Genomic DNA, 21,937 nt, shown 5'->3' on the forward strand with positions numbered 1-21,937 from the left:
CATACAGATCAAAATATACCAGCTACTTGCATAGGAGCCCCGTAACGACTGTTTCCTTCTTCACCACAGTATCCATGTGAAGCGAGGTCACGCGGTGGCGGATTCACACTTTTCAACAAGGTGGTGTGTTGGGGCTTCTACTGAAGCCGTGTTTGTCCTTAGACACCATTGAAAACGAGACAGCAGCTCCCCGCGGATCTTCATCTGTTTATTGATATTTTCACGAACTGTACGTCTCGACAGACGCTCAGTTCATGACCACAGTGAGCTATTTAACGCCACATTGCGGCCCCCCGCGGGCCTTTCATATGCGTCACCAGGACACGAGCCGCTATGTACAGTATCATATGCTTTCCGCGGTGCACAGCTGCTGCATGCAATTCTTACTATTACTTCCTTCGACTCGCAAAGCTTTGCAACAGGCGATCAGAATGTGCGTTCTAAACATAGATCTTGCTCGCTGTCATGTGCCACTTTCTGATAAGTTCTTATGTGCTTATGCATTGCATCACCTCATCGGATGATCTGTTGATCACCACAGCCCAAACGGCGTTGTTGTATGCAACCCTGACTGTTCCTCGGGACAGGGGCTATTCTCTTGTTCGTCATCCTCAAACCTCTCGACATTACACCCTGGTATACGGTATCAGACGCGGTGCCAATATTCGAATTCTCAGTCATGTCATGTTTATTCTCATGGACTTTTATGAACTGTGTGCAATGTTGCGGTGGCCCGATTGTTGCACATGCTCTGATCATGAGCAGGAGAGATGGATGATGTGTGCCTTGGCAGCTCTTCTTCGAGTTGCATATAAACTGCTGTTTGTGTTCTTCTGCGGTTTTATTTGGACTGAACTCATTCTCAAGATGAAATACCTTGCAATCCTCACCTTGGCTGCACTCGCCAGCGCAACGCCTGAGAAGCGCGCTACGCCGCTAGGCATCGACGTTTCTAGCTACCAGCCCGACGTTGACTGGACTACTGTTAAAAACAACGGTGTTAGCTTCGTCTATATCAAGGCTACCGAAGGCACAGGTAAAGATTCTCCTCGCCCAGCATTGGGACTCCCTAACGTAGTTGCCTCGCAGATTACATATCTCCTTCATTCAGTAATCAGTACATCGGAGCGACTGACGCTGGACTCATACGTGGTGGTTACCACTTTGCTCACCCTGACTTGTCCACTGGTGCCACCCAGGCTGATTATTTCCTCGCTAATGGCGGTACGCTTGTCCAGCAAGTAGCACTTCCATGAATAGCTGAGCTCAATGTCCATACAGGTGGCTGGTCTGCCGACGGGATCACCCTCCCTGGTGCTCTCGATATCGAGTGTGAGTCGCCAATGTCGTATCGTATCTACAACTTGAACGAGCTCATCTTTGGACAGACAACCCCAGCGGCAGCGAATGCTATGGTTTGACCACTTCACAGATGGTGTCCTGGATACAATCCTTCTCCAACACCTACGAAGCTGCTACGAGCCGGTAGGGTTCACCAGATAAGAAATAATTACACAGTGCTTACTGCTATTCTGTGATCTGGTAGCTATCCCCGTCATCTACACCACAACGGACTGGTGGACAACCTGCACTGGCAACAGCGCTGCGTTCGCGAACACCAATCCCCTTTGGATCGCTATCTACTCCAGCTCGGTTGGCACCCTCCCTGCTGGATGGCAGTACGAGACGTTCTGGCAATATGCAGACTCGGGCGCCAACCCAGGCGACTGCTGATTTATTTAACGGCGATGCTGCTGGTCTCACCAGGTACTATTCAAAGTCTGATGGTGGTGTTATGAGAATCCTGACCCTTTCGCCCCGCATAGCATGGCGCTTGGCTATTAGAAGGTTGCTTCCTGCTGGGTTCAGAGTTTTAGCGTGCAATTTGGCCAGGAGAAATTGGATTGCTATACCGCATAATACTCGTGGAATAATAATAGATTTATGTTCCAGACCAGTGCAGACCCTCTCATATAAGAATCTAAAAATAACGTTATTATCCCCTTGCAGCAGCCAAGCTAAAGCTTGGGATGGTGCTTCCACGCCCTTGCCCTCAGCATGCAGCCGCCTGCGAGCACTTAGCAGGTGGTATAGTCTTTCTTCTATCTGGTCTGCATAGTACCACCGGGGCGCCCTGCGTTATTGTTAAACGATAATGCAAACGAGCTACTACCCTACCCCAATCATGATCTCAGCAAACGGGCATTACCCACCTAGAAGTCCGCCACCTTACGGGCTATCACGCAGGTCGACTCATTCACCAAGATCCTCTGTGGACAAGCAATCGCAAATTGTGGCCTCTGTTGCAGACATTGCACCTGTTGAATCTTCAAAACACCCGGATTTGTGGTTTTCCGATGGTTCGGTGCGTATTATGATCGCCTGCGATCGAGCAAAGACTGAGCCATATCCCCGGGCCATAATCGGGCATTCATAGATCGTTTTGAGAGCAGAAGATGCCTTATTTCGCGTGCACAAATCTCAACTTGCCCGACACTCGGTGTTCTTCCGCGATCTTTTCTCGTTACCACAGCCTAGTGCGGACAGTGCGACGTCTTCTCCAACCGTGGTTGCAAACAGAAATCCCGCGCTGCAAATAGATACGACCAATGAAATTGAAGGGTGCCCTATTCTGCGATTGTACGATGCAGCAGAAGACGTTGAGAATCTCCTCACGGCACTCTATGATGGCCCGTAGGTCTCATGCAGTACGCAGCGTGCTGCGTCTGAATGTGACGACTTTTTGTACAGAAACTTTGGGAAGAATGACCCTGCCGACTTTCGCATCGTCTCTGGGATACTTCGGCTTGCGACCAAGTACCTTGTTGATTCGTTGAGAACTAAAGCCCTTGCTCATCTGAGCAGGGCTTGGCCGAATTCACTCAAGGGATGGGACGCTAGAGAAGACCTTGCTCGTGCTGACGAGATGCAAAGTGGTCCTGGCATGTCAAATATATACCCTTCCCCAGCAGTAAGCTGCCTCTCTAACATTTTCTACGACATGACTCAACCGCATTCAGGATATCATTATTCTCGCACGAGAAGTAAATGCGACAAGCCTCCTGCCTTCTGCATTCTATGACCTATCACGATACCACTATACCCAGATTTTCGAGCAAGACAACGAAGCTGAGAATGGCCCTTCGATCGCACGCTTGCCATTATCAAATGCGGACCTGCAAAGGTTGGCCTTAGGAAAAGAGGCATCTCAACACGCAATCACAACTCTCATTCGCTCCATGGGATCGCATTCCCATCCGCATCTTCTGGGGCATCACGCACACTCGCATCGCTCATGCAGAAGAGATTTCTCAGAGCTTGTTGCGCTGGCCACTCAGCACTATCTCTTTGATCGCGAGCGCGGCTGCACTGATCCTTTGTATGTTGCGGAGGAGCTTGGGCAGCCTCTATATGACTTTGGTCAGGCTTCGGGTGCTGATGATGCACGGTTTGGGGAGTCCCGCCGTAGTGCAGAAGTATCTGAGTGCGAGGCGTGTGCGAGAGCGTTGGCGATGTGGACTACGAGGGAGAGAGAAAGGATGTGGAAGATGATACCGCTTTGGTTCCGACTAGACGTGTGACGTTCTGCATGAAATTTTAGATACATAGTAGTATGAGCACCTGCAGTTGTTTACCCGCAATACACCCGCTGATCGATTCCTGTCTTCTCGTGAGGGAACGTTCAACCAAGTCAGAGAAACTTGAAGTATCGACACAAGAACTCGTAAATTCTAGGCTGGTAACGGATTTTGGACGCAAGCAGAATGAGTACTAATGACGTGGCATTGACGCGACATGACCCGAAGGGATTGAAGATGGATGCCAGCATGTCGACGGTGACGCAAATACATATTTGGTACATAAACAAACTTGTACACAGTTCGGTTCAACGTTGGTTATAGTTCCAACGCAGTTCCTTGCACAGCGAGTATGGCTGCTATGCACCTCCGTACAACTGGTTTCCAGCATGTCCTGCGAAAGCAAGCTCCTCATCGTTCACCGGTCTTTGCGCGGAGGTTAACAACATCTTCATCATCATTCCCAGTCTTCCGTCCGCACCGCTGTCTATGCAACGCTGTTCGCTGCTTCTGCTGGTATATTTGCTGTCTACTACTATGATGCACGTTCCGCAATCCATCGTTATGTTTTGACACCCGTACTACGCCACACATTTGATGCAGAAACTGGGCACAAGATTGCTGTCAAAGTCCTTCGTAGTGGACTTGGCCCGCGGGACCCAGTACAAGATAATGAGAGATTGCGGTCTGAGGTGCACAATTACTCTACTCAAAGACTGGCTTGAGTTACTCATATTCTTTCGTGTTAGCTCTGGGGGCGCGAACTATCCAATCCCGTTGGCCTGGCAGCTGGTTTCGACAAGGATGGCGAAGCTATTGACGGTACGCTTCACCCTGCCTCATTTCTCATCTTGTATCGATGCAAGTGCTTAGGTATCCTTAATCTCGGCTTTAGCTGGGTCGAAATAGGAAGTGTCACCCCAAAACCTCAGGTAGGTGTGCTATGTTTGTTAGTGCTTTATCCAAGTCTGAGCGGCGTACAAAGCCTGGAAACCCGAAACCACGTGTATTTCACCTTCCCAATGATGCAGCGCTCATCAATCGCTACGGATTCCCCTCACAAGGCGCTGCCTCCTTGATTTCCCGCCTTCGCGCTCGCATACCCAAATTCCATGAGACGAAGGATGATACAACTGCTGCCCTAAAACCTGGGTCGGTCCTTGCAATCAACCTAGGTAAAAATAAAACTTCTCCGGTTGAGTCTCCGGATGATTTTGTCACCGGTGTGAAAACGTTCGGCCCGTACGCTGATGTCCTGGTTGTCAATGTCTCTAGCCCAAACACGCCTGGACTACGGTGAGGCTTAACTGAGCCATTATTTACGCGTTACCTAACGGCATTTCAGCGGTCTTCAAAATCGAGAGCTGTTGGAAGACTTACTTGCAAGCGTTACAAAAGCCCGAGATGAACTAGAACCATCACCGATCACAGCACGTCGACCACGTTTGGTGCTGAAAATCGCACCCGACCTCGAGGAATCACAAATTCTCGATATCGCAGATCTAATTCGCAAGGGCAACATCGATGGTGTCATCGTCAGCAACACTACTATCAGCCGCCCTGCAAGTCTTACGGATCGTGAGTCGACATGTCGTCACACTCTACCTTCGGGATAGCTCATCAATACATTCTGAGATAGCCAATAAATCTGAGATGGGCGGTCTCTCCGGTGCCCCTCTGAAGCCGCGTGCATTACAGGTTTTGAAAACCTTGCGCACGCATGTTCCTTCAAGTATTCCATTGATAGGCTGCGGAGGAATTAGCACGGGCGCTGATGCGCTGGATTATGCTCGGGCGGGTGCTTCACTGATTCAAGTGTACACTAGCTTTGGCTATGATGGAGTGGGGACTTGTAGACGCATCAAAGATGAATTGGAGGCCCTGCTCAAAGCGGAGAACACGACCTGGAAGGCTGTTGTTGAGGAATCCGTGCGGGAGCTGAGCTGGACAGGGCCATAGGGACATTTGTCGAATAGGCTCGGGAACAGCTGCTGGACCAGCTGCCTCCCATAGGAGGTCCTCCGTTGAAAGGCTGAGTCCCTATGTAGACAACACATGTACCTGGCGCAGTGGAATGCTTTGGGATGAAGGCGTATGCATAGCTGAAACGAGGGCGGAAGTGAGGAATGAGGAATAGCAGTACGCTACTTGTGATTGCATGACTTGCAATCTTACCTGTAAGCTGCCTTGATTGTGCGACGACTGAACGTTTCCACCTTAATGTTGCACTGATCACATTTCACGATGCAAAGAGAATGGGAAAAGAAAAGCCCCCTTGGGTACCCAAATGACTGTCCCGACTGTTTACGGTAGTGGGAAAGTTAAAACTGTGAAGCGCAAAAGCGTATTCTTTGTTCCCCGACAGGTCTGCTATGAGATCATCTCTTTATGAACTGTACAGTTAGTGCACAAGTGCCACTGAGGTTGCACATCCACCCGGGCCTGAACATAAAGTCAGGAAAACCAAAAATATTTGAACAGAGTGAGATTCGAACTCACGCCCCCGAAGAGACCAGATGATAAGCTCATCAAATGAGCTGGTCTCCTTAGTCTGGCGCCTTGGACCGCTCGGCCATCTGTCCTTGAAGCCGGGGAGAGAATAGGGCTAACTGATTGTGTTGTCGGTGAACAACCAGATTCATCACGGTCTCTTTTTTCATGGCAGAAATGATTCACTCTGAAACGGGAAGTGAACGAGATTGTTCGCTGGTAATTAATTCATAAGTGGGGCATCGGGGAGGCGTCATTAAATCTCTATTACTTCTTGCTGAGTGCTTGTAGCTGGACGAACTCGTAATAATCTCCTCTCCGCGCAAGAAGCTCAGTCATGAGTGCCAGATTCGCTGACTCGGCCTTCCTTGATAAAATGGCTGTAAATTAGTGAGAAAGTAGTCCACGAGTGACGATACCCTCCACGACTCACATGCGATCAGCGTTCTGGATAGTCGAAAGGCGGTGGGCGATTGCAATCGTTGTGCGACCTTTGGCAGCTTTGTCAAGAGCTTCCTGCACGACCTTCTCTGAGTTCGAATCAAGGGCTGATGTGGCTTCGTCCAGCAGAAGGACCTTCGGGTTTCGAAGCAGCGCGCGGGCGATTGCTACTCGTTCTGAATCGTCATTTCAGCGCACGAAGAAGGGCATCTGCAAATGAAGATACACACGTTTTTGACCCCCTGAGAGCTGGGAACCCTTGCCACCAACTTCGGTATTGAACCCACTATTATCATGTCAGTAAGCGTCAAGTTCTCGTAGTGTTGAGATCTCACTCTGGAAGTGATTGAATAAAATCCAGTATATTGGCATCACGGCAGGCAGCCTCGACCTCTTCTTGTGTAACCTCAGATTCTGGTCTGACGGCACCGAGCAAGACATTGAAGCGGATAGTTCCCGCATACAAAGTCTGTAAGGCGAGTAGTCAGTTCTCTCTACCAAGAGATTTAAGTCCCAAGTGTATTCACAGGCTCTTGCGACACGAGTGAAAGCTGCTGTCGGTATGCCTGAACGTTAAACTCGTTGATAGGCTCTCCGTCGAGCAACACCTGTCCGGAAAACGGATCGTAGAAACGCTCCAGTAACTGGATGCTGCATGGAACTCTCAGTAGCCTGTTCAAATACGGCACAATGACAAGACCTACACTGTGCTTTTACCACATCCACTAGAGCCGACTAAGGCAACATAAGTTCCAGGCTCGACGGTAAGTGAGAGGCCACGAAGAACCCGGAATCCGGGGCGGGTGGGATAGCTGAAATGAACGTTCTCCAGCTTTATGTGACCTTTAATGGTTTCGCTTGGAACATTTTTGCCTTCAGCTGACTCTGCATCGATCGTAGGGGCTGAATCAAGGAGTCTGATAATTGCATTGGCGGCCCCTTTGGCCGACGAGACATCGGGCACAAAAGCAAAGGCATTACCGGCCTGCATTGCCCCAAACGTTGTACTCTGCCAATTTTTTGTTCTCTTCAATAACGTTCGGAGATTGGACAAAATGATCATACCATCAAAGCAATGAAGAAAGATTGCGTGGAAATCTCCAACCGCGAAACGAGAGTCGAACCATACCAGAAAACCAAAGCAATCACCCAGAAAGACATGGCCTGAGAGAGCGCGAAAAGCATGTTGCTCCAGGCCGCTGTCCTGGTGGATTTTCTGACGGGTCCCTCCAAGCTCGTTCTGTAAAGATTAAGGCAGTCCTCTTCTCGAGTCAATGATGCAATTGTACGAATGGCTGCAGCAGCTTCGCAGGCAATCTGAGCAGAGCTTTCATGTTCTGCCTTGTTCTTCTTATCTTTCAGAACAACAACTTGCTAAAAGGCGCGTGTAGCACAATGGGGGCATATTACGCAGTTACGTACCAAACGTATGAAGCCAGCGGACACCAGCACAGGGATACATGCTACATGGCGACGAAATATGTAACAGGAAGGCGGGAATTTGGAAGACGGGACGCACCCATACCGACAATAGCCGGCTTCCAAGCATATGCGAAGCCAATGATCAATCCAGCGATCAGAGTTGTGATGGATTGAACGATTCTATCCGTAGTCAGTAATGATGCCACCTGGGAGGACTCGTGATACTCACGCTCCTAGAGTTACGCCAGCGAGGCCATTGATTTTCTGGGGATTCTCACTCAAGCTTGAAGTCAGAACGCCGGTCTTACAGAGTCCAGTAAGGGTCTGCACGAGCTGGAGTTGTATAAAGAACCCACACTATTCTTGTCATTGTCAAAGTACTCGACTGATTCCGTGAGTGAAAAAAAAAAAGAATCTAGCAATTGAGCACTCACTGTCTTGTCGGAGAATGGCTCTAAAACTGAGCGAGCGAAGCTTGGCAGTCAGGACAGCGGCAGACGAAGCAAAGAAGTAGTTCTGCAGTCCAAGAAAGAAAGCATACATGATCGCAAGAATGAAAAACCTGGGCTCGGAGTAAGCGTCATCACGATCTCCAGGAAAGACATAAACACAACCAGAGAGCATTCCGGTCGCCTTCGTAGCGGCGCTTAGAGTTTGTGGTCGCAGTGAAGCCGGAAATCGCGTGTCCTACAAGTGCATGCCAGGCTAAATGGCTTCGGTTGTGTTCGGAAAAAGGACTTACCATATATAATACCGGATACAGGAGAAACAGCACCACTGCCTGCAGAAATATATGAGTGTAGTTGATACCACGTACTTCGCGAACCTACATATAGCAAAGAGAGATCCAATCACGTATCGGTAAAACCCTTCGCGGTGAAGACCAGCAATACGTCTCATTAAATAGAATAGATCGTAATCCTCCTCTCGAGCCCGGACCCCTACATTCTCCTTTAGTTGACTGACGACGTCGCTTCCGACGGAGTGAATGGTGTTCTTCCGATTGAGGAGTTCTTCTGACCTAGGCTCTTCCAGATTGCGTATAACTGGATCCAGATCATCATCTTCATGACCCTCGCGAAGAGTTTGTGCTTTGACGAGACGAGAGTATGCGCCATTCTCGTCTGCCAGGAGTTCAGCATGAGTCCCGCGCTCCAGTACGAGTCCCTCGCCCATAACAAGTATGCAGTCAGCATCTTTGATCGTTGACAAGCGATGAGCAATGGTGATTGTGGTGCGGCCAGCAGCTGCCTTGTCAAGAGCATCTTGTACAATCCCTTCCGAGCGAGTATCGAGGGCACTCGTTGCTTCGTCGAGTAGCAAGATACGCGGATCAGACACAATAGCTCGCGCAATGGCGACGCGCTGTTTTTGTCCCCCCGACAACAGAAAACCCCGCTCACCAACCATGGTGTCATATCCTTGTGGCAAGTGGCTAATAAAGTTATCGGCGTTGGACTTAATGCAGGCTGCTTTGATGAGCTGGAATTTCTGCTCGTTAGATGCATCCTCGTATGATGTGCCAATGAGACCGTGTGCGACGTTACCCCTGATAGTCGTCGCGAAAAGAACGGGCTCTTGTGAAACAAGACCGATCTGAGAGCGCAACCACTTGATGTTCAGCTCCCGCAAGTCGGTCCCATCAAGTATAACAGAACCACTGAGTGGATCGTAGAAGCGTTCGGTGAGAGATACAATGGTAGATTTACCAGATCCAGATGCGCCGACGAGAGCAGTGGTTTTGCCAGCCGGGAAAGTGACATTAATGCCTTTGAGAACTGGGACATCCGCGCGAGATGGATAGCTGAATTTGATATCCTGGAATGTGATCTCGCCAGTAACTTTCATAGGCTTTAGTCCCCCTGGGTTTGTAGAGTCGATATCCGGGACACGCTCGATCGTAGCAAACAGTTTGGCGGCAGCGCCACAGGCGCGTGTAATGGCTTGAAACATGATGAGAATTCCGAATAAAAAGAGGGACCACGTTTACCTTGCAATTCAGGCGCAAGTTGGGCAAGAGAGAAGGACCCAATTAAGATAGACATGAGGACATTTATGACCTGTCCGGCGGTAGCTGCCAACTAATGTTAATCATGCAATCTCACGATACATAAAATTAAACAGACCCTGCCCCTCATTTATGAGGGTAGTTCCAAAATCAAATGCCAGCGCGTATGCACTGTAGATCACGAAGAAGATGCAGCCTAGCCCTGCTCCTTGCCAAATACTCGCTTTAGAATCAACGACGCGAGAGACATCGACGTTCTTATCGTATATCCCAGACAAAACCTTTTGCGTCCCAAAAGCCTGTGCGGTGCGAATCGTGGATATGACCTCCTCCGCAAGACTACCTGCCTCAGCAATATGATTCAAAGATAACCTAGTATTGAACGAAGATCAGACCTTCAGGACGAGCTATATAGCAAGTACACTCACTGCGTGTATTTGGACATGAATTTATTCATGACGCCGGCTGTGGTTGCGATGCACGGAAAGATGGATGACAATGCTAAAGCGAGACGCCATGACCGGACATATGCAAGAATAAAGCCAACGAAGAATGCGCTGATGAAAGTGACTGCAAGAGTGACTTTTTCGGATATCCCCAGTTGTACCAAGTCTATTTCAGAGCAACGTGACTTTGACCATGCACTTCGAAAAGTCCAGACAACTTACGAGTGTCTGTTTGGATGCGCGTCGCAACCTCTCCAGCCCCGACATCATCAAAATAGGCGATTTCCTGTTTAAGGACGGCCTGAAGATACCTCTCTCGTATTCTTTTCCCATTAACCTCTGAAGTGTAAATCCAGGTGTACATATACAGATACGTGGAAAAAAATATCAAGATACCTGATATAAGTTCAGAATACTAGATGCCGTTCTCATCGAATCAAAAGCTTACCGATGTAAGTAAGGTAAGAAGCATCCAGGCTAGCGTTATGACGGAACTCGGATGCAGCAGCATCCAGTGCCATCTGCGCCTGCTCAGTCACGTTCGCATCGTTGGATTGTAGCGATTGATAGTATTCGTTCTCTGCTAAACCAAATGCAACGAAATCTTGTGTCAAGTTGCCGAATGCCAAAGTCATGACTGGCTAGGATGGAAAATGAGGTGATATAATAGCTCAGAAAACATGAAAACTTACCTGCATCGCGCCCGCAACAACAGCACAGATTACTCCAAAGAGGTTCAACATTATTTCAAAGCGAGTTGAATACCTGCGTCGGTGAACTACCACGGTCGGTCAGAAAAATGGGATGATCTAACCGAAATAGCGAAAAGAATGACGCAGGGGCGAGTGTCTCTGCTGCTTTTGCGTTCACAGCTTCGCTATCAAGACTTTCCCCTTCTTTAGATGCCTTCTTTAACCAGGGGAGAAAGGTTGGGATGCCCTTTGGCTTGGCTTTCATTTCCAGAGCGACATGTTCTGGAGGCGCAGTGGGCTCTTTTGAAAATGCAGGTACTGGTTGCTTCTCATCGGGAGTGGCTGAAGGGCCCTCCGATATATGTAGGGCAGGTGAGATGGGTTCTGCACCCATGTTCGAGCGCAGCTTGGGCGGACAGTTGCAGGAATCTATGCATTTATGCAGGTCACCAGTGCGGTTCCAACTTCCGAGATAGGCTTGGGCGTCAATACAAGTTTGACGTATGTGCTGATTCTTACGTGAGAATGGATGCGCAGAATTGCCGCCGTGAATCCAGCTGGCAGCTGCGTACTATTGGTTACCACTCACTCGTGCAGTACCACATTTCGTGCATCCTCCAAAACCACACTTTTCCTACTACAAATCTTCAAGCTACTATGTCCATTTGAAATAATAATACACAAGAACATCTTACGAGCTTAGACGGATGCATTCGGACAAGAAACAAGAGAGATAAATGTTTGCTTGTGACAAAGGCTTTTGTCACTTCCATTGTCACCTGCCGTCCGATGCCGTAGCGGAGTTTCAACTCAGACGCGTTGGTGGCAACGCGTCTGGACGCGTCTACTTGCCGCACGGATGGCGCGCACTCGAGTCGGTGGGAAGCGAAAAGGTCCCCGAGATCCCACCAAAGAGGCTCGCATTCAAGCCGCCATCCAGGATACCTTGACTGGTGTTCATGGCAGTTTTCGCAGTGCTGCCATAGCTCACAATGTAAGCACTCCCTCAATAATTTTATCGCAACTCAATTTTCCTTCAGGTACCCCCACAGACTGTGCGAGATCGTGCGGCAGGCAAACACCGTACTCGACGCTCATTCCTCAATGAATCCCAAGAAAAAGTACTGGTGGACTGGTGCCACCATAACTCGGATTCAGCAACCCCTCTACATCCTCGAAAACTCCGTGCTCAAATACTGGCGATAATCCTCGATTTTCGGCGCTATATGGTTCAAAACGACGCACTGGCAGGCCTGTTGCCGTTGCCGTTGCCGTTGCCAACCCAACTTCGAATGAAAACTCAACACCTTCAGCAAGTACTCCTCTCCCCACGGCAGCCAACAATATGTTCCACCCGCAGCCACCATTTTTTCCGCAAATGCAAGGATCTCTCCCCATTCCTTATCCGAACCACCTACATCATGTTGGCCCCGCTGTACTCTCAACAACCGCTCCTGTCATATCTACATCATCACAGCCATTGCTGTCTGGGCATCCTAATAGTCTCCCTTTTCATTACTCCGGCAACTCGCAATACATATTCAATTAGATTACTACATACTAGCCACTGGTACACTCGTATATATCTTCCTAATATCTAATCCACAGCGTGTCGAGCGGACTGCGAAATCGGACAGTGTGACTATTCCGTGACTTTCCGTGACATTTGCGTGACTGCACGAAATGTGGGACTGCACGAGTGAGTGGTAACCAATAGTATCCTGCGAGTTCGACCGAGTTAGTCCACTTCTTCCACACACACCCAACACGTGGCATGTACTTTGTGGTATAGCAACGCAGTTGTCACATTCAATTCAGCTGTATCACACACATAAATAACGCGCATAAACTCCAGAATGCAAGGGACAATTAGTATTATTTGCTGGTCGCGTACTATGTAGTCACTTGCAAAAAATCGTCGGCGGCGGCGGCGGCATGCAGAACCCCTAGCTTCTCATTGGCTAGATTACCGGTCCGTATCATCCCAGAACTCGTTTCCACATCGCGAGGCAAACGAGGTACACTTCGTTTCAACTCGTCAGTGCTGAACTGTATCGATTTACCACCTCGATTCGATATCTTCGATTCGCCTCGCGGCAACGCTACATGGACTTTTGGCGGTCCCGACGGTGTGCATTTCAACAGTAGTACTATTACAAAAATCTTCGAATTTCAAAAACCGCCTTGTCGTAAATCCTCGAGGCCTCGGACCCGACTCGAACTTATCAAGATCCTTCCCGAATCTCCAGAGTACTTCCGACTTTCTGTTAATCTTTTTATCTAGCCGTTGCAAGTTGTGGACTGTTACTATATCGGATCAAAAAGTTTAAATTTGGCTGCGACCTGCTGCTGAGTTTTATTCCAGTGCACCTCCAATAGCAATTGATCTTGAACTTCTCTACGACGTATATTATTACGAGTACTTGGCTTTCTAAGGGGAGTTCTCGCTTTCATTCCTAAGTATATAATCACGAGGATTGGCCGCGCATCACCCGCTTGCCTCCACTTGTACCGCTTGTTGTAAGTATCAGACGCCCGAACCACACGACGGCCTTTCGAGTTGCTGCCTTTTATGGTTTACTTATTACGTCCAGTCTCCTTTTGTGCGCCTCTCATTGTCTGTATCGCTCTGGCTGTGCCCGGTTGATTGTTTCTTGGGAGCAACTTTTAGACGTCGCATCGCCATCGGGCGTACCATTGTAGCCGGAAACGTCACGGTATATAGTAACTTATGAGTAGATGAACTTCTTTACGGACCACATTAATCTCCCTCTTTCTATCACAACGCCGAGCCTTAGCTGGCCGCGGCCCTCGAGGCCTATTGCATTCTACGAATTGCTGTTAAACAACGCTCCTGGTAGAGCTGCTCAAATTCTCCATCATGGCGTTTAAATTGTCGTATCTCTTTTGGACCCCACGGCACATCAAGATCCCAGGAGAGATCAAGCCAATGAAGCGCCAGAGGTCGATAAACATGTGAGCGGCTCCGAGTCTCTTATTGGCTTGCCCAGAATAATAGCTTCGTCCACATATAGTGCTGATATTCCTTCTCCTTGGAATAATCACCTCTCAGCAATAAGAAAGTCGTTGGAGAACAATGAAAGAGGTGCTGTGGCTGCATAGGCGCGCGCCTTGATATCATGGGCTTGGGACAATTCTTGGAGTGCTACTTATGTATCATTAGATTTGGCGGAAAGGAGAAGCAGCCTGACATCTTGGATAACAATTGTTTGTATAATGGCATCGTTGGTCACACATGGGTACGCTGTGTCAATAGTGGAAGAGATAGTATGTATGTAGTACTCAATCTGCATAAGTAAGACAAGAACAGAATGCAATGTCAGTGGTCTCTCGAAATGATTAATGAAATCAAAGTGCAACACGGAAAATCAAGTCCCAGTAAGCATAGAATAAGGATCCACAAAGACAGGTGACTACCAAATGTCTGTATCGAAGCTTTGATTAGCAGTGTTGGCCATCAGCCAGCACTCGGGGATGTCGGAAAACCTGATAAGTTGTCAACAGACGCCGACGCGCTGTTGAACATCGCTTTTAGCGCGAGCTCATTCCTTCTCTGTCGCACTCTATCCACCTCTTCTGCTCCGCCTGTCATTCGCAATCTCTTGCCACCCACAAATCCTGTCAGCTCCTCCTGGAATTCGTCAGACCGGCTTGCAATTTCTCGTTCCCGGTTTTTCTGGTTAGCTTCGATTGCTTTCATCCGCCGTTCCGGGTCAACCGCCGCGCCCCGAATCTCCATCATGACAGTACTCAGGCCAGTATGGCCTTCGTCTGCCGGAAGAGGCTTGAATCCACGGCCTCTGTTACTGCGTCCAGGGGTGGTACCGCGGATAGAAATGACTTTCTCAACATGCCCGAAAACGTCCACCAAAGCCTTGTGATCCTCGAGGAGATCGTTCATAAACTCTTCTTGATGACCGAGGAAGCCCTGTTCCTCCACAATGTTCTGTAGCTCCTCTTCCCACGTCTTCTTCCACATCGGCTTGACAGTATCGATGTGCTCTTTAAGACTAGCCAGCTCTGTAGCAGTGGAAGCGATGTCCTCCTGGATCTGCTTCACTAACTGAGGCTTGGGTGACATATGGCGCTTGAGAACGTCATCTCGGAGTGCCTCCACCGTATCCTGCAGCTCTTCCACCTTCGTCAGCACGTTCTGACTCCGCGTGTCCAACTTCGTCTTCCCCTGATCTATGAAGCCCCGTGCGCCGCCAACTTTGACGGACGCTAGCTGCTTCACGGACTGCGTCTGTGTCCGCAAAGCGCCCAACGAATCCTTCGTGGACTTCATAAACTCTGTGTACAACTGCCTCATGATTCCTAGATCACGTCGCAGGTTCTGTACCTCGTCGAACTGCGTCTTCAGATCGTTCACCACTCGGTTGGAGTACTCGGACATCACCGAGGCCCCCGTCGTTTGTGGTTGTAGTTGGAGAGACTGTCCAGTTATCTGAGGTAGAATGAATGGATTGCCGCTCGAGCTCACGTCACCCACGATGCGTGATAGCCTCCGCGCGACATTATGTAATTGCCTTTCGGATGGCCGATCTGCCATCGGTGTGCTCTCGACGAAGTCATGGCCAATGATGGGATTTATGTGGGACGATCGACGGTTATTTGAAATCGCGGTGCGAAGTTCTTTGAGGTCATTAGACAGCGTAGATATCTGACTGTCGATGTGTTGCTTGATTTGATCGAGTGCTTAGATACATAATCAGAACGGGAACGCAGAAAACGTGACTTCACTCACGTTCGATGTTGAGAGATAGTAGGCATTTCTCTTTCACCTCCTCAATGTCCTCCAGCTCATATTGCACGCCGCTAGAGGGGTCGCGAATGTATATCGCAGGGAAATTCTCGAGACCCGGATTATACGAGAACTTGTCCACGAATAGCATCCGCAACGACGAAAAGGACAAACCAGGTTCAATGGTGACCTTCTTGACTTCTCGTCCGAGTTGTAAGAAAACTGAGAACGTGGTCGGCAAAGCAGGTTCAGGTACCTGTTCAAAGATCGTAGACTCGTCCGTCCCTTTTTCTACCTTAGACACCGTACGAGCGCGTTGGGAGCGGGCTGATTCTGGTAGCGGAGGCAGTGGAGGAACGGGAGGGGCTGCTTCCGCCTCGACTGTGGGCGAGGGTGTTCGCTGGAACATTCTCCGCCCGCTACCGGAGCGGTTGACGTCCGGTTCATCTACTTCTGTTAGAACCGCTAGATCCCCTGGCGTCAGTAATGATCCTACTGCCATTGACCGCCGGTTGGATGACCGCTCCCGTGAGCCTGTCATTTTCGTGATGTTGTACGTCGAAAAGCGCTTCGACGCACGCCGCTCGAGCACATCACTCTTCTTCAACGCGGCCAGAGAGCTGGCGACTGCAGGTGCCTGCAAACTGTCGATGGGCGGAGTTTGTGAGGGTGATGGGCTTTCGCTAGGAGGGGCAGGAGCTTCATCTATCAGTACTGCAGGGGGTGACTTAGGCGACGAGGAGACTGGTCTATCGACGAGCGAATAGCGCTTGACGGAGGCAGGGACAGGGACACTCTGAGGTGGTGTTTGAGGCAAATTTTTATCTGGCTCGTTGGGTGGCGCATGAGATGGAGTTGATGCGATGGAAGATGCGACCAAGGTCTCAGACGATTCTCTTGAAAGCGCATCCCCATTAGACTTGTATACACGCTGCGATTGTCGTGCCTGAGGCGGCCCTGAGCCTCGATTGGCGTGTCCATTTACACCGCTCGTGATTGTCTTTTCATTAGGGGGTATTTCATCGTCAGGTTCGCGGAACACGGGTGGTGGAGATGGGGGCGGAGGGGTCTCTGTCCTCGGATCTTGTCGTCTTGCTGATGACCTTGCTGATCGTCTCGCTATGCTATCCCTCTCCCCACCATCCTCCTCCTCAACTACACTACGTGAAAGCTGCGACCGATGTCTCGAATCTTCATCGCGCCGCGAGGCTTTGTCAGACTTGGACGAGCGGCTGTCCGTCCGCGAGTGCGACGACCGGTGTCGGCTCTGATGCTCCGACACGATCCGACGGTACATGGACTGCTTGCCGCGGAGACCCTGAAGGAGGTTGGTGATAATCTTGCGCACTGTGGGTAGATACACGTTGAGGTTGTCTGCCGTGGCTTCCTCTGCTAGGCAGGTTTCAAGGACCTCTCGTAGGTCTTCGGGCACGGACATGAGGTCTCTGTAGGGTGATACTTAGCAGTTGAGGGTCGTGTCAACCTGCAGGCAAAGGCACGCACGACATATCGATGTTAAATGCAGCAAACGCAGCCACGGCCGCGTTGAAGTCATTCCCGAGGCGGACGTAGACGTCGCTCACCTGGGCCTCGTCCATTTTTCCGGTGCTCCATTGGGTGAGGGACTCGAGGAGCTGTTTGATGGCTACAAGAAGACGTGTGACTGCAGACTCGACTGCGGGCTACATACTGGATGAGACTAGCCATCTACACTGCACATTATCAAGTGTACTTACATGGGCGTGCGAACGACTGCTTCGTGAAGAGGATGAACCGGATGATTGAATGGAGGCTACTGACTGGTTGTCACGCCGTGAACTATGTCCCGTGTAAGGCGGCGGGGGCGTTGACCTCGTTGAAGACATTTGCGAGCACAAAGGATGTCAGTGCTGTAGAGGAGTGCGCTTTATGTCAAGCAACTAGGCCCAGGAGTATTCTGATCAGCGGTCTTCGGTACCCTTTCTGCCATGAGAATTTATTTCCAAATGAAGTCACTCGTTAGCGGCCTCGCACCAAATGCTAGTGGTGATCTGAGTTCTGACAGGCCGTCGTGTTGCTCACGCAGGGCTACGTCTGGCCCACGATTCAGATATACTATGGTAAATACACCAAGAACAGGAGATACAGTGGGATTTGATTGCGTAGTATACAGAACGGTAGTGCCGCAGCAGCAAATAGAACAACAGGGGCTGATCGCTCCATCCGTCACATTCAGTCACCTGAATGCTTTTTTTAGGATTCAGAAGCCATGAAATGTAGCCAAACAAAAGTACAGATCCGTGACGAACACGAGAAAATGGTCAGGTCACTAATTATAAATTACATTGGGCATGCCCTTTGCCCAAGAATTCTACGATCGTGGGTTGAATGGGGGAGCTCCCGGTCCAGCTAGAATGTAGTTGTTGAGGATCTCGTCCTTCTCTGAGCGCTTGTACGTCCGGATGGTCTCTCCATAATCAGAGATTTCGTATACGCGGAACCGCCGGTCGAACCTAAGGGAAGAGTAAGCGAGATGAAAATGCAGCATATGAATTATGATCAACCCACCCAACCTGCCCGTACCCAGAATACGACCTGCATCATACAATGAACACAATGACGGACAAAAACTGGGCGCATCACTTACCCTCCACCTCCGAAGCACAACCATATATCCTGGACACGTCTGCAGTCCTCCGTGACTGGGGCACTACGTGAGATCCGGGATCCAGGAGAATCGATGCTGGAACTTACTGTGGCAGTGTCCATTTGCGATCACTTTCACTTCGGGTATGCTTCCGCCCGCGACGTGACCGCTCTCGAGGGCTTGCTTCAAGCCCTTGTCAAACATTCCATCACTCTTCTTCGCAGCACCAGATCCTTCCAGATCGTGCAGACCGATGTCTAACAGCTGGCCAGTACGCGTGTCTCTGTCCGCTGTACCGTATGACTCTTGCCTGATGTGAAAATGAGAAAGCTGTGACAGTAGCGGAAATATGGACCCACAGAGGAATGTGGAAGAACATCATAGCATTGGGCTTCGCTAGCTTGCGTGTGGTGGGCGTGATCTGATCGGATTGTCTAGTCCATATGGAACCAAAGTCCTTTCCGGTGTCCGGGGTAAACGGGCGTTCTATGGGCTGGATCTTGGCTGACTCTTGCAAAAACCAGTTGATTTGGTCCTTGGGAGATATGAGTGCCTTCTGATACGATGATATCAAAGAACACTGACCTCGTGTATCCAGTCGTACTCGGTCGGGAAGAAAAACCCAAACCAATCCAAGTAGCCGCTCGAGTAGGATCCAGAGTCAAGGAAGTACAGCGTCAGCAGCGATGTCATGGAGCTATCGAGGGCGTTCATCTTGTATCCCAACATAATCAACCGGAAATACTCACGCATCAGCACTCTTCACGTCCAGAACATAGTTCCCAACACCGTGAATATCTTTCGGACCGCTCTGCACCATGGAGTAAGGAAGGGCCTTCATCATACGCAGCTGCTCCTGCTTCACGTCGCCGTCCTCCTCGTCATGATTGCCGAAGATAGCCGCCCAAGGTATCTTTCGATCTGTAGCTGCCACGGCAAACTTTGCGAGAACAGATTTAGGATCCCAAGACGTTCCCTGCCCATTGAGCTGGTCGCCAGAGAAGACGACAAGGTCTGGCTTTTCTTCGTCCAGAACATGTCCGAGGAGCGTGTTCGTGAGATTATCCGAGTTGACGCAGGGATCAAGGTCGGTGTCCCGACAGAGGCCCCTGGAAACGGAGAAATGTAGGTCTGCAACCTGCAAAATCTTGAATTTTCCGTCTCGTGAGAAGTGTAAAGGATGTGCGCGAGGGACCGCTGCGAATCAAAGTCAGTTTACTATTAGCATGAAGGCTGTCCATGCTCACACTTCACGCCGCGGCGGTACGTCACATACACGCTCTCTAGTTTCCCCTCCTTCTCAGGGGTCACGGCAGGCTCTACTTTCTCAAATCCGTACCAAGGTCTGTCCTCCCCGAAGAGGACGTCGATTTCGGTTATGAGATTAGCTCTCTCTTCCACAGTCATTTCGTTCATCGTTTTTCCCGGGAGGTACCATAGGTACAGTGGTTCCGTACGCATAACACCATCGCGTATGGAGTGATCAACTCTGACCCAGGGGTCCGTAAGAGGTTCAGGAGTGTCGCCGGCAGGAAGTAGGCGCAAGTCGGTAACGAGAGGTATATCAAGACGGCGCGTGCGCCTGTAGTAGATGTTCTATAGTGAATCCGCTCAGTCATGAGATAGGCGACATAAAACAGCTGTGCATACCAGACTCCATAGACCAGCTTGCTTGTTAAGATCCCGTTCCACTCGAACCCAGTTGCCCTTAATGGCATCCTGCTCGACCGTCGTGCTAGGTGCACATAAATCCCCGACGAGATTCGGTGGCATCATACAACGGGTGATAGTAATTTCAGACACTGTAGGAAATTAAATCGAGTCCCTGACAAAGTGGCAAGGACACGTACGACCGGTATCGTGAGGTAACAGCGGAGCCCATACGTCAAGCGGGTAACTCTCGATATCATCGGTAGCATCCCAGGGTTGACTGGATGAGGTTTCCCACCAATCTGTACCTTCAACTTCTCCCCCATTGCCCGGAAATGGTTGTGCCTCCTCTACGTCACCAGGCTGTGTGACTGTCGGCGTAGAAGTTCCTTTGTCGAAGTAGTCGACAGTCGCGACCGCCTCCCAAGCTTGCCACCCAAGACGCTGGGTAATGCCAGGTCCGACGGTGGGCTGGTATAATATGAAGATGTATGTCAGGAGGCATGAGAAACCAATGACAGTTGCTGTTGGGATAAATATGCCCCTCATAGATCGGAGAAAGCGAGAGAAGGTAAACGCAGCCATTATGGCCCACCCAGTTCTAGATAAGTGAGCGACTACGGTCAATGAATCTACCAGAATCAGCGAACAAATTACCTCGAAGGTGATGACCAGCTGCTTGAAATCGCAGCAACGTGTTGGACAGGGTGAAGTAAGTGGGGGGTCACATATCCAAATCAAGCGATTTACAGGGGGTCTAAACATTGTTCATTATGAGTTTGCTCAGAAGTTTCTTTTCCCGTTCGTTCCAATATTTTTCACGAATGCAGGCTCTGTGTCGCGTAGCCCGTCGTCTCTACTCGACGCAACCACCAGAACGGGCTGCAAGCGCCTTGCCAAAGCTTGCAGCGGCTGCCAGAGATGCCTCAGCTCCCATGGCCGTCCGTGAACGCCGCGAACGAAAACGAGCCCACCTCAAACCCCCCACTGACAGTGACCTCACTCCATCAGAATATTCACGCTACAGACGAGCCCTCGCCAAGGGCGAGTTGATGGATAATCAGGGGAGAGACCTGACGGAAGCTCAGTGGCTTGACGCCCTCAATGAACGGCGGACGCGTCTTCGCGGTCTGAAGGTCACAGACAATAACGGAGAGAAAGAGCTGCAGGTGGTTGGTCAGAGAATCTATCTCCCGAACATCATATTCCGCATGGTGCGCAACAATACACCCACTGGGAAGCCCTATAATCCCTACGAAGCCACTTTCCGAATCCCCATGTCTGTCACGAAAACCGACATTCGCTCGTATCTATCTGCCGTCTACGGCGTCAAAACTACCTACATCCGAACTGCCAACTACTTCTCGCCATTACATCGTATATATAATGGATCAAAGGCGACGAAATCGTACAGGACATACAAGCGTGCCATCGTCGGTCTTGTAGATCCATTCTACTATCCTCAAGCAATGGAAGATATGACTGCAGAGGACAGAAAGAAACGGATGGATTGGCTGAACGAGAAGTTCGCGCTGGATGCGTTGAAGAGATGGAGGAGACATGAACTAGTGCGGACGTCCATGTCGGGGAGCAAGAACTGGCGCTTCACTGGCCACCTGCGGAGGGATAAGATTCTGAAGGCAGTCGCAAGGAGTCGTGCAAGAATGCTGCGAGAAGTTGAGGATGTGAAAGAGGAACTGGCAGAGAAGCGTGCCAAGGGCATTCCCATCTTCTCAGACACTAAGAACCGCTCGCGACCAAGTAAATGGAAGGAGGCACTTTTGGCTAATTAGATACAATAATTCTACTTACACGTACG

At 50.0% G+C, this 21,937-nt stretch overlaps 8 protein-coding genes and 1 non-coding gene across 9 annotated transcripts; 5 read left to right on the forward strand and 4 right to left on the reverse strand.

Annotated features, from left to right (window-relative positions):
• Nucleotides 1–503: 503 nt before the first annotated feature.
• Nucleotides 504–1,929, forward strand: EDB91DRAFT_1162740 (glycoside hydrolase family 25 protein). The gene is made up of 7 exons (XM_041319875.1): nucleotides 504–821; nucleotides 868–1,036; nucleotides 1,090–1,224; nucleotides 1,282–1,332; nucleotides 1,389–1,485; nucleotides 1,602–1,734; nucleotides 1,827–1,929. The coding sequence occupies exons 2-6, from the start codon at nucleotides 868–870 to the stop codon at nucleotides 1,732–1,734; spliced, it is 585 nt and encodes a 194-aa protein (XP_041172082.1). The 5' UTR covers nucleotides 504–821; the 3' UTR covers nucleotides 1,827–1,929.
• An 87-nt stretch (nucleotides 1,930–2,016) lies between these two features.
• EDB91DRAFT_1162746 (uncharacterized protein) lies at nucleotides 2,017–3,817 on the forward strand. The gene is made up of 5 exons (XM_041319876.1): nucleotides 2,017–2,365; nucleotides 2,438–2,694; nucleotides 2,752–2,971; nucleotides 3,021–3,585; nucleotides 3,636–3,817. The coding sequence occupies exons 1-4, from the start codon at nucleotides 2,156–2,158 to the stop codon at nucleotides 3,579–3,581; spliced, it is 1,248 nt and encodes a 415-aa protein (XP_041172083.1). The 5' UTR covers nucleotides 2,017–2,155; the 3' UTR covers nucleotides 3,582–3,585; nucleotides 3,636–3,817.
• Nucleotides 3,818–3,967: 150 nt separating this feature from the next.
• Nucleotides 3,968–5,794, forward strand: EDB91DRAFT_1350183 (Dihydroorotate dehydrogenase-domain-containing protein; the record flags this gene model as incomplete). Its single annotated transcript, XM_041326050.1, has 7 exons — nucleotides 3,968–3,994; nucleotides 4,046–4,270; nucleotides 4,328–4,400; nucleotides 4,452–4,510; nucleotides 4,564–4,874; nucleotides 4,924–5,156; nucleotides 5,218–5,794. The coding sequence occupies 7 exons, from the start codon at nucleotides 3,968–3,970 to the stop codon at nucleotides 5,535–5,537; spliced, it is 1,248 nt and encodes a 415-aa protein (XP_041172084.1). The 3' UTR covers nucleotides 5,538–5,794.
• A 258-nt stretch (nucleotides 5,795–6,052) lies between these two features.
• Nucleotides 6,053–6,160, reverse strand: EDB91DRAFT_t104. Its single transcript has one exon. It is a non-coding gene; the product is annotated as a tRNA-Leu (tRNA).
• Nucleotides 6,161–6,335: 175 nt separating this feature from the next.
• Nucleotides 6,336–11,587, reverse strand: EDB91DRAFT_1339324 (P-loop containing nucleoside triphosphate hydrolase protein; the record flags this gene model as incomplete). Its single annotated transcript, XM_041325662.1, has 22 exons — nucleotides 11,200–11,587; nucleotides 11,078–11,150; nucleotides 10,834–11,026; nucleotides 10,608–10,781; nucleotides 10,368–10,551; nucleotides 10,058–10,311; nucleotides 9,922–10,005; nucleotides 8,762–9,874; nucleotides 8,674–8,712; nucleotides 8,546–8,618; nucleotides 8,366–8,493; nucleotides 8,288–8,316; nucleotides 8,161–8,234; nucleotides 8,029–8,111; nucleotides 7,932–7,972; nucleotides 7,575–7,883; nucleotides 7,214–7,518; nucleotides 7,037–7,160; nucleotides 6,845–6,978; nucleotides 6,740–6,795; nucleotides 6,502–6,685; nucleotides 6,336–6,435 (listed from the first exon to the last, which is right to left on the reverse strand). The coding sequence occupies exons 1-22, from the start codon at nucleotides 11,469–11,471 to the stop codon at nucleotides 6,336–6,338; spliced, it is 4,026 nt and encodes a 1,341-aa protein (XP_041172085.1). The 5' UTR covers nucleotides 11,472–11,587.
• Nucleotides 11,588–11,640: 53 nt separating this feature from the next.
• EDB91DRAFT_866929 (uncharacterized protein) lies at nucleotides 11,641–12,796 on the forward strand. The gene is made up of 2 exons (XM_041328650.1): nucleotides 11,641–12,071; nucleotides 12,118–12,796. The coding sequence occupies exons 1-2, from the start codon at nucleotides 11,937–11,939 to the stop codon at nucleotides 12,676–12,678; spliced, it is 696 nt and encodes a 231-aa protein (XP_041172086.1). The 5' UTR covers nucleotides 11,641–11,936; the 3' UTR covers nucleotides 12,679–12,796.
• Nucleotides 12,797–14,555: 1,759 nt separating this feature from the next.
• Nucleotides 14,556–17,707, reverse strand: EDB91DRAFT_1253594 (actin interacting protein 3-domain-containing protein; the record flags this gene model as incomplete). The annotated part of the gene is made up of 4 exons (XM_041323672.1): nucleotides 14,556–15,796; nucleotides 15,846–17,287; nucleotides 17,346–17,524; nucleotides 17,579–17,707. The coding sequence occupies 4 exons, from the start codon at nucleotides 17,705–17,707 to the stop codon at nucleotides 14,556–14,558; spliced, it is 2,991 nt and encodes a 996-aa protein (XP_041172087.1).
• A 190-nt stretch (nucleotides 17,708–17,897) lies between these two features.
• On the reverse strand, nucleotides 17,898–20,820 carry EDB91DRAFT_1162763 (Metallo-dependent phosphatase-like protein). Its single transcript, XM_041319877.1, has 10 exons — nucleotides 20,319–20,820; nucleotides 20,119–20,270; nucleotides 19,716–20,064; nucleotides 19,218–19,665; nucleotides 19,054–19,165; nucleotides 18,828–19,003; nucleotides 18,576–18,778; nucleotides 18,469–18,523; nucleotides 18,390–18,416; nucleotides 17,898–18,334 (listed from the first exon to the last, which is right to left on the reverse strand). Exons 1-10 carry the CDS (start codon nucleotides 20,701–20,703, stop codon nucleotides 18,193–18,195), a joined length of 2,049 nt encoding a protein of 682 aa, XP_041172088.1. The 5' UTR covers nucleotides 20,704–20,820; the 3' UTR covers nucleotides 17,898–18,192.
• Nucleotides 20,821–20,942: 122 nt separating this feature from the next.
• EDB91DRAFT_1253596 (uncharacterized protein) lies at nucleotides 20,943–21,911 on the forward strand (the record flags this gene model as incomplete). The annotated part of the gene is made up of 1 exon (XM_041323673.1): nucleotides 20,943–21,911. One exon carries the CDS (start codon nucleotides 20,943–20,945, stop codon nucleotides 21,909–21,911), a length of 969 nt encoding a protein of 322 aa, XP_041172089.1.
• Between the last annotated feature and the right edge of the window lie 26 nt (nucleotides 21,912–21,937).

This window comes from Suillus paluster, assembly GCF_016628075.1.
Source record: "Suillus paluster strain FC165 chromosome Unknown EDB91scaffold_88, whole genome shotgun sequence".
NCBI classification, from domain to species: Eukaryota; Fungi; Basidiomycota; class Agaricomycetes; order Boletales; family Suillaceae; genus Suillus; species Suillus paluster.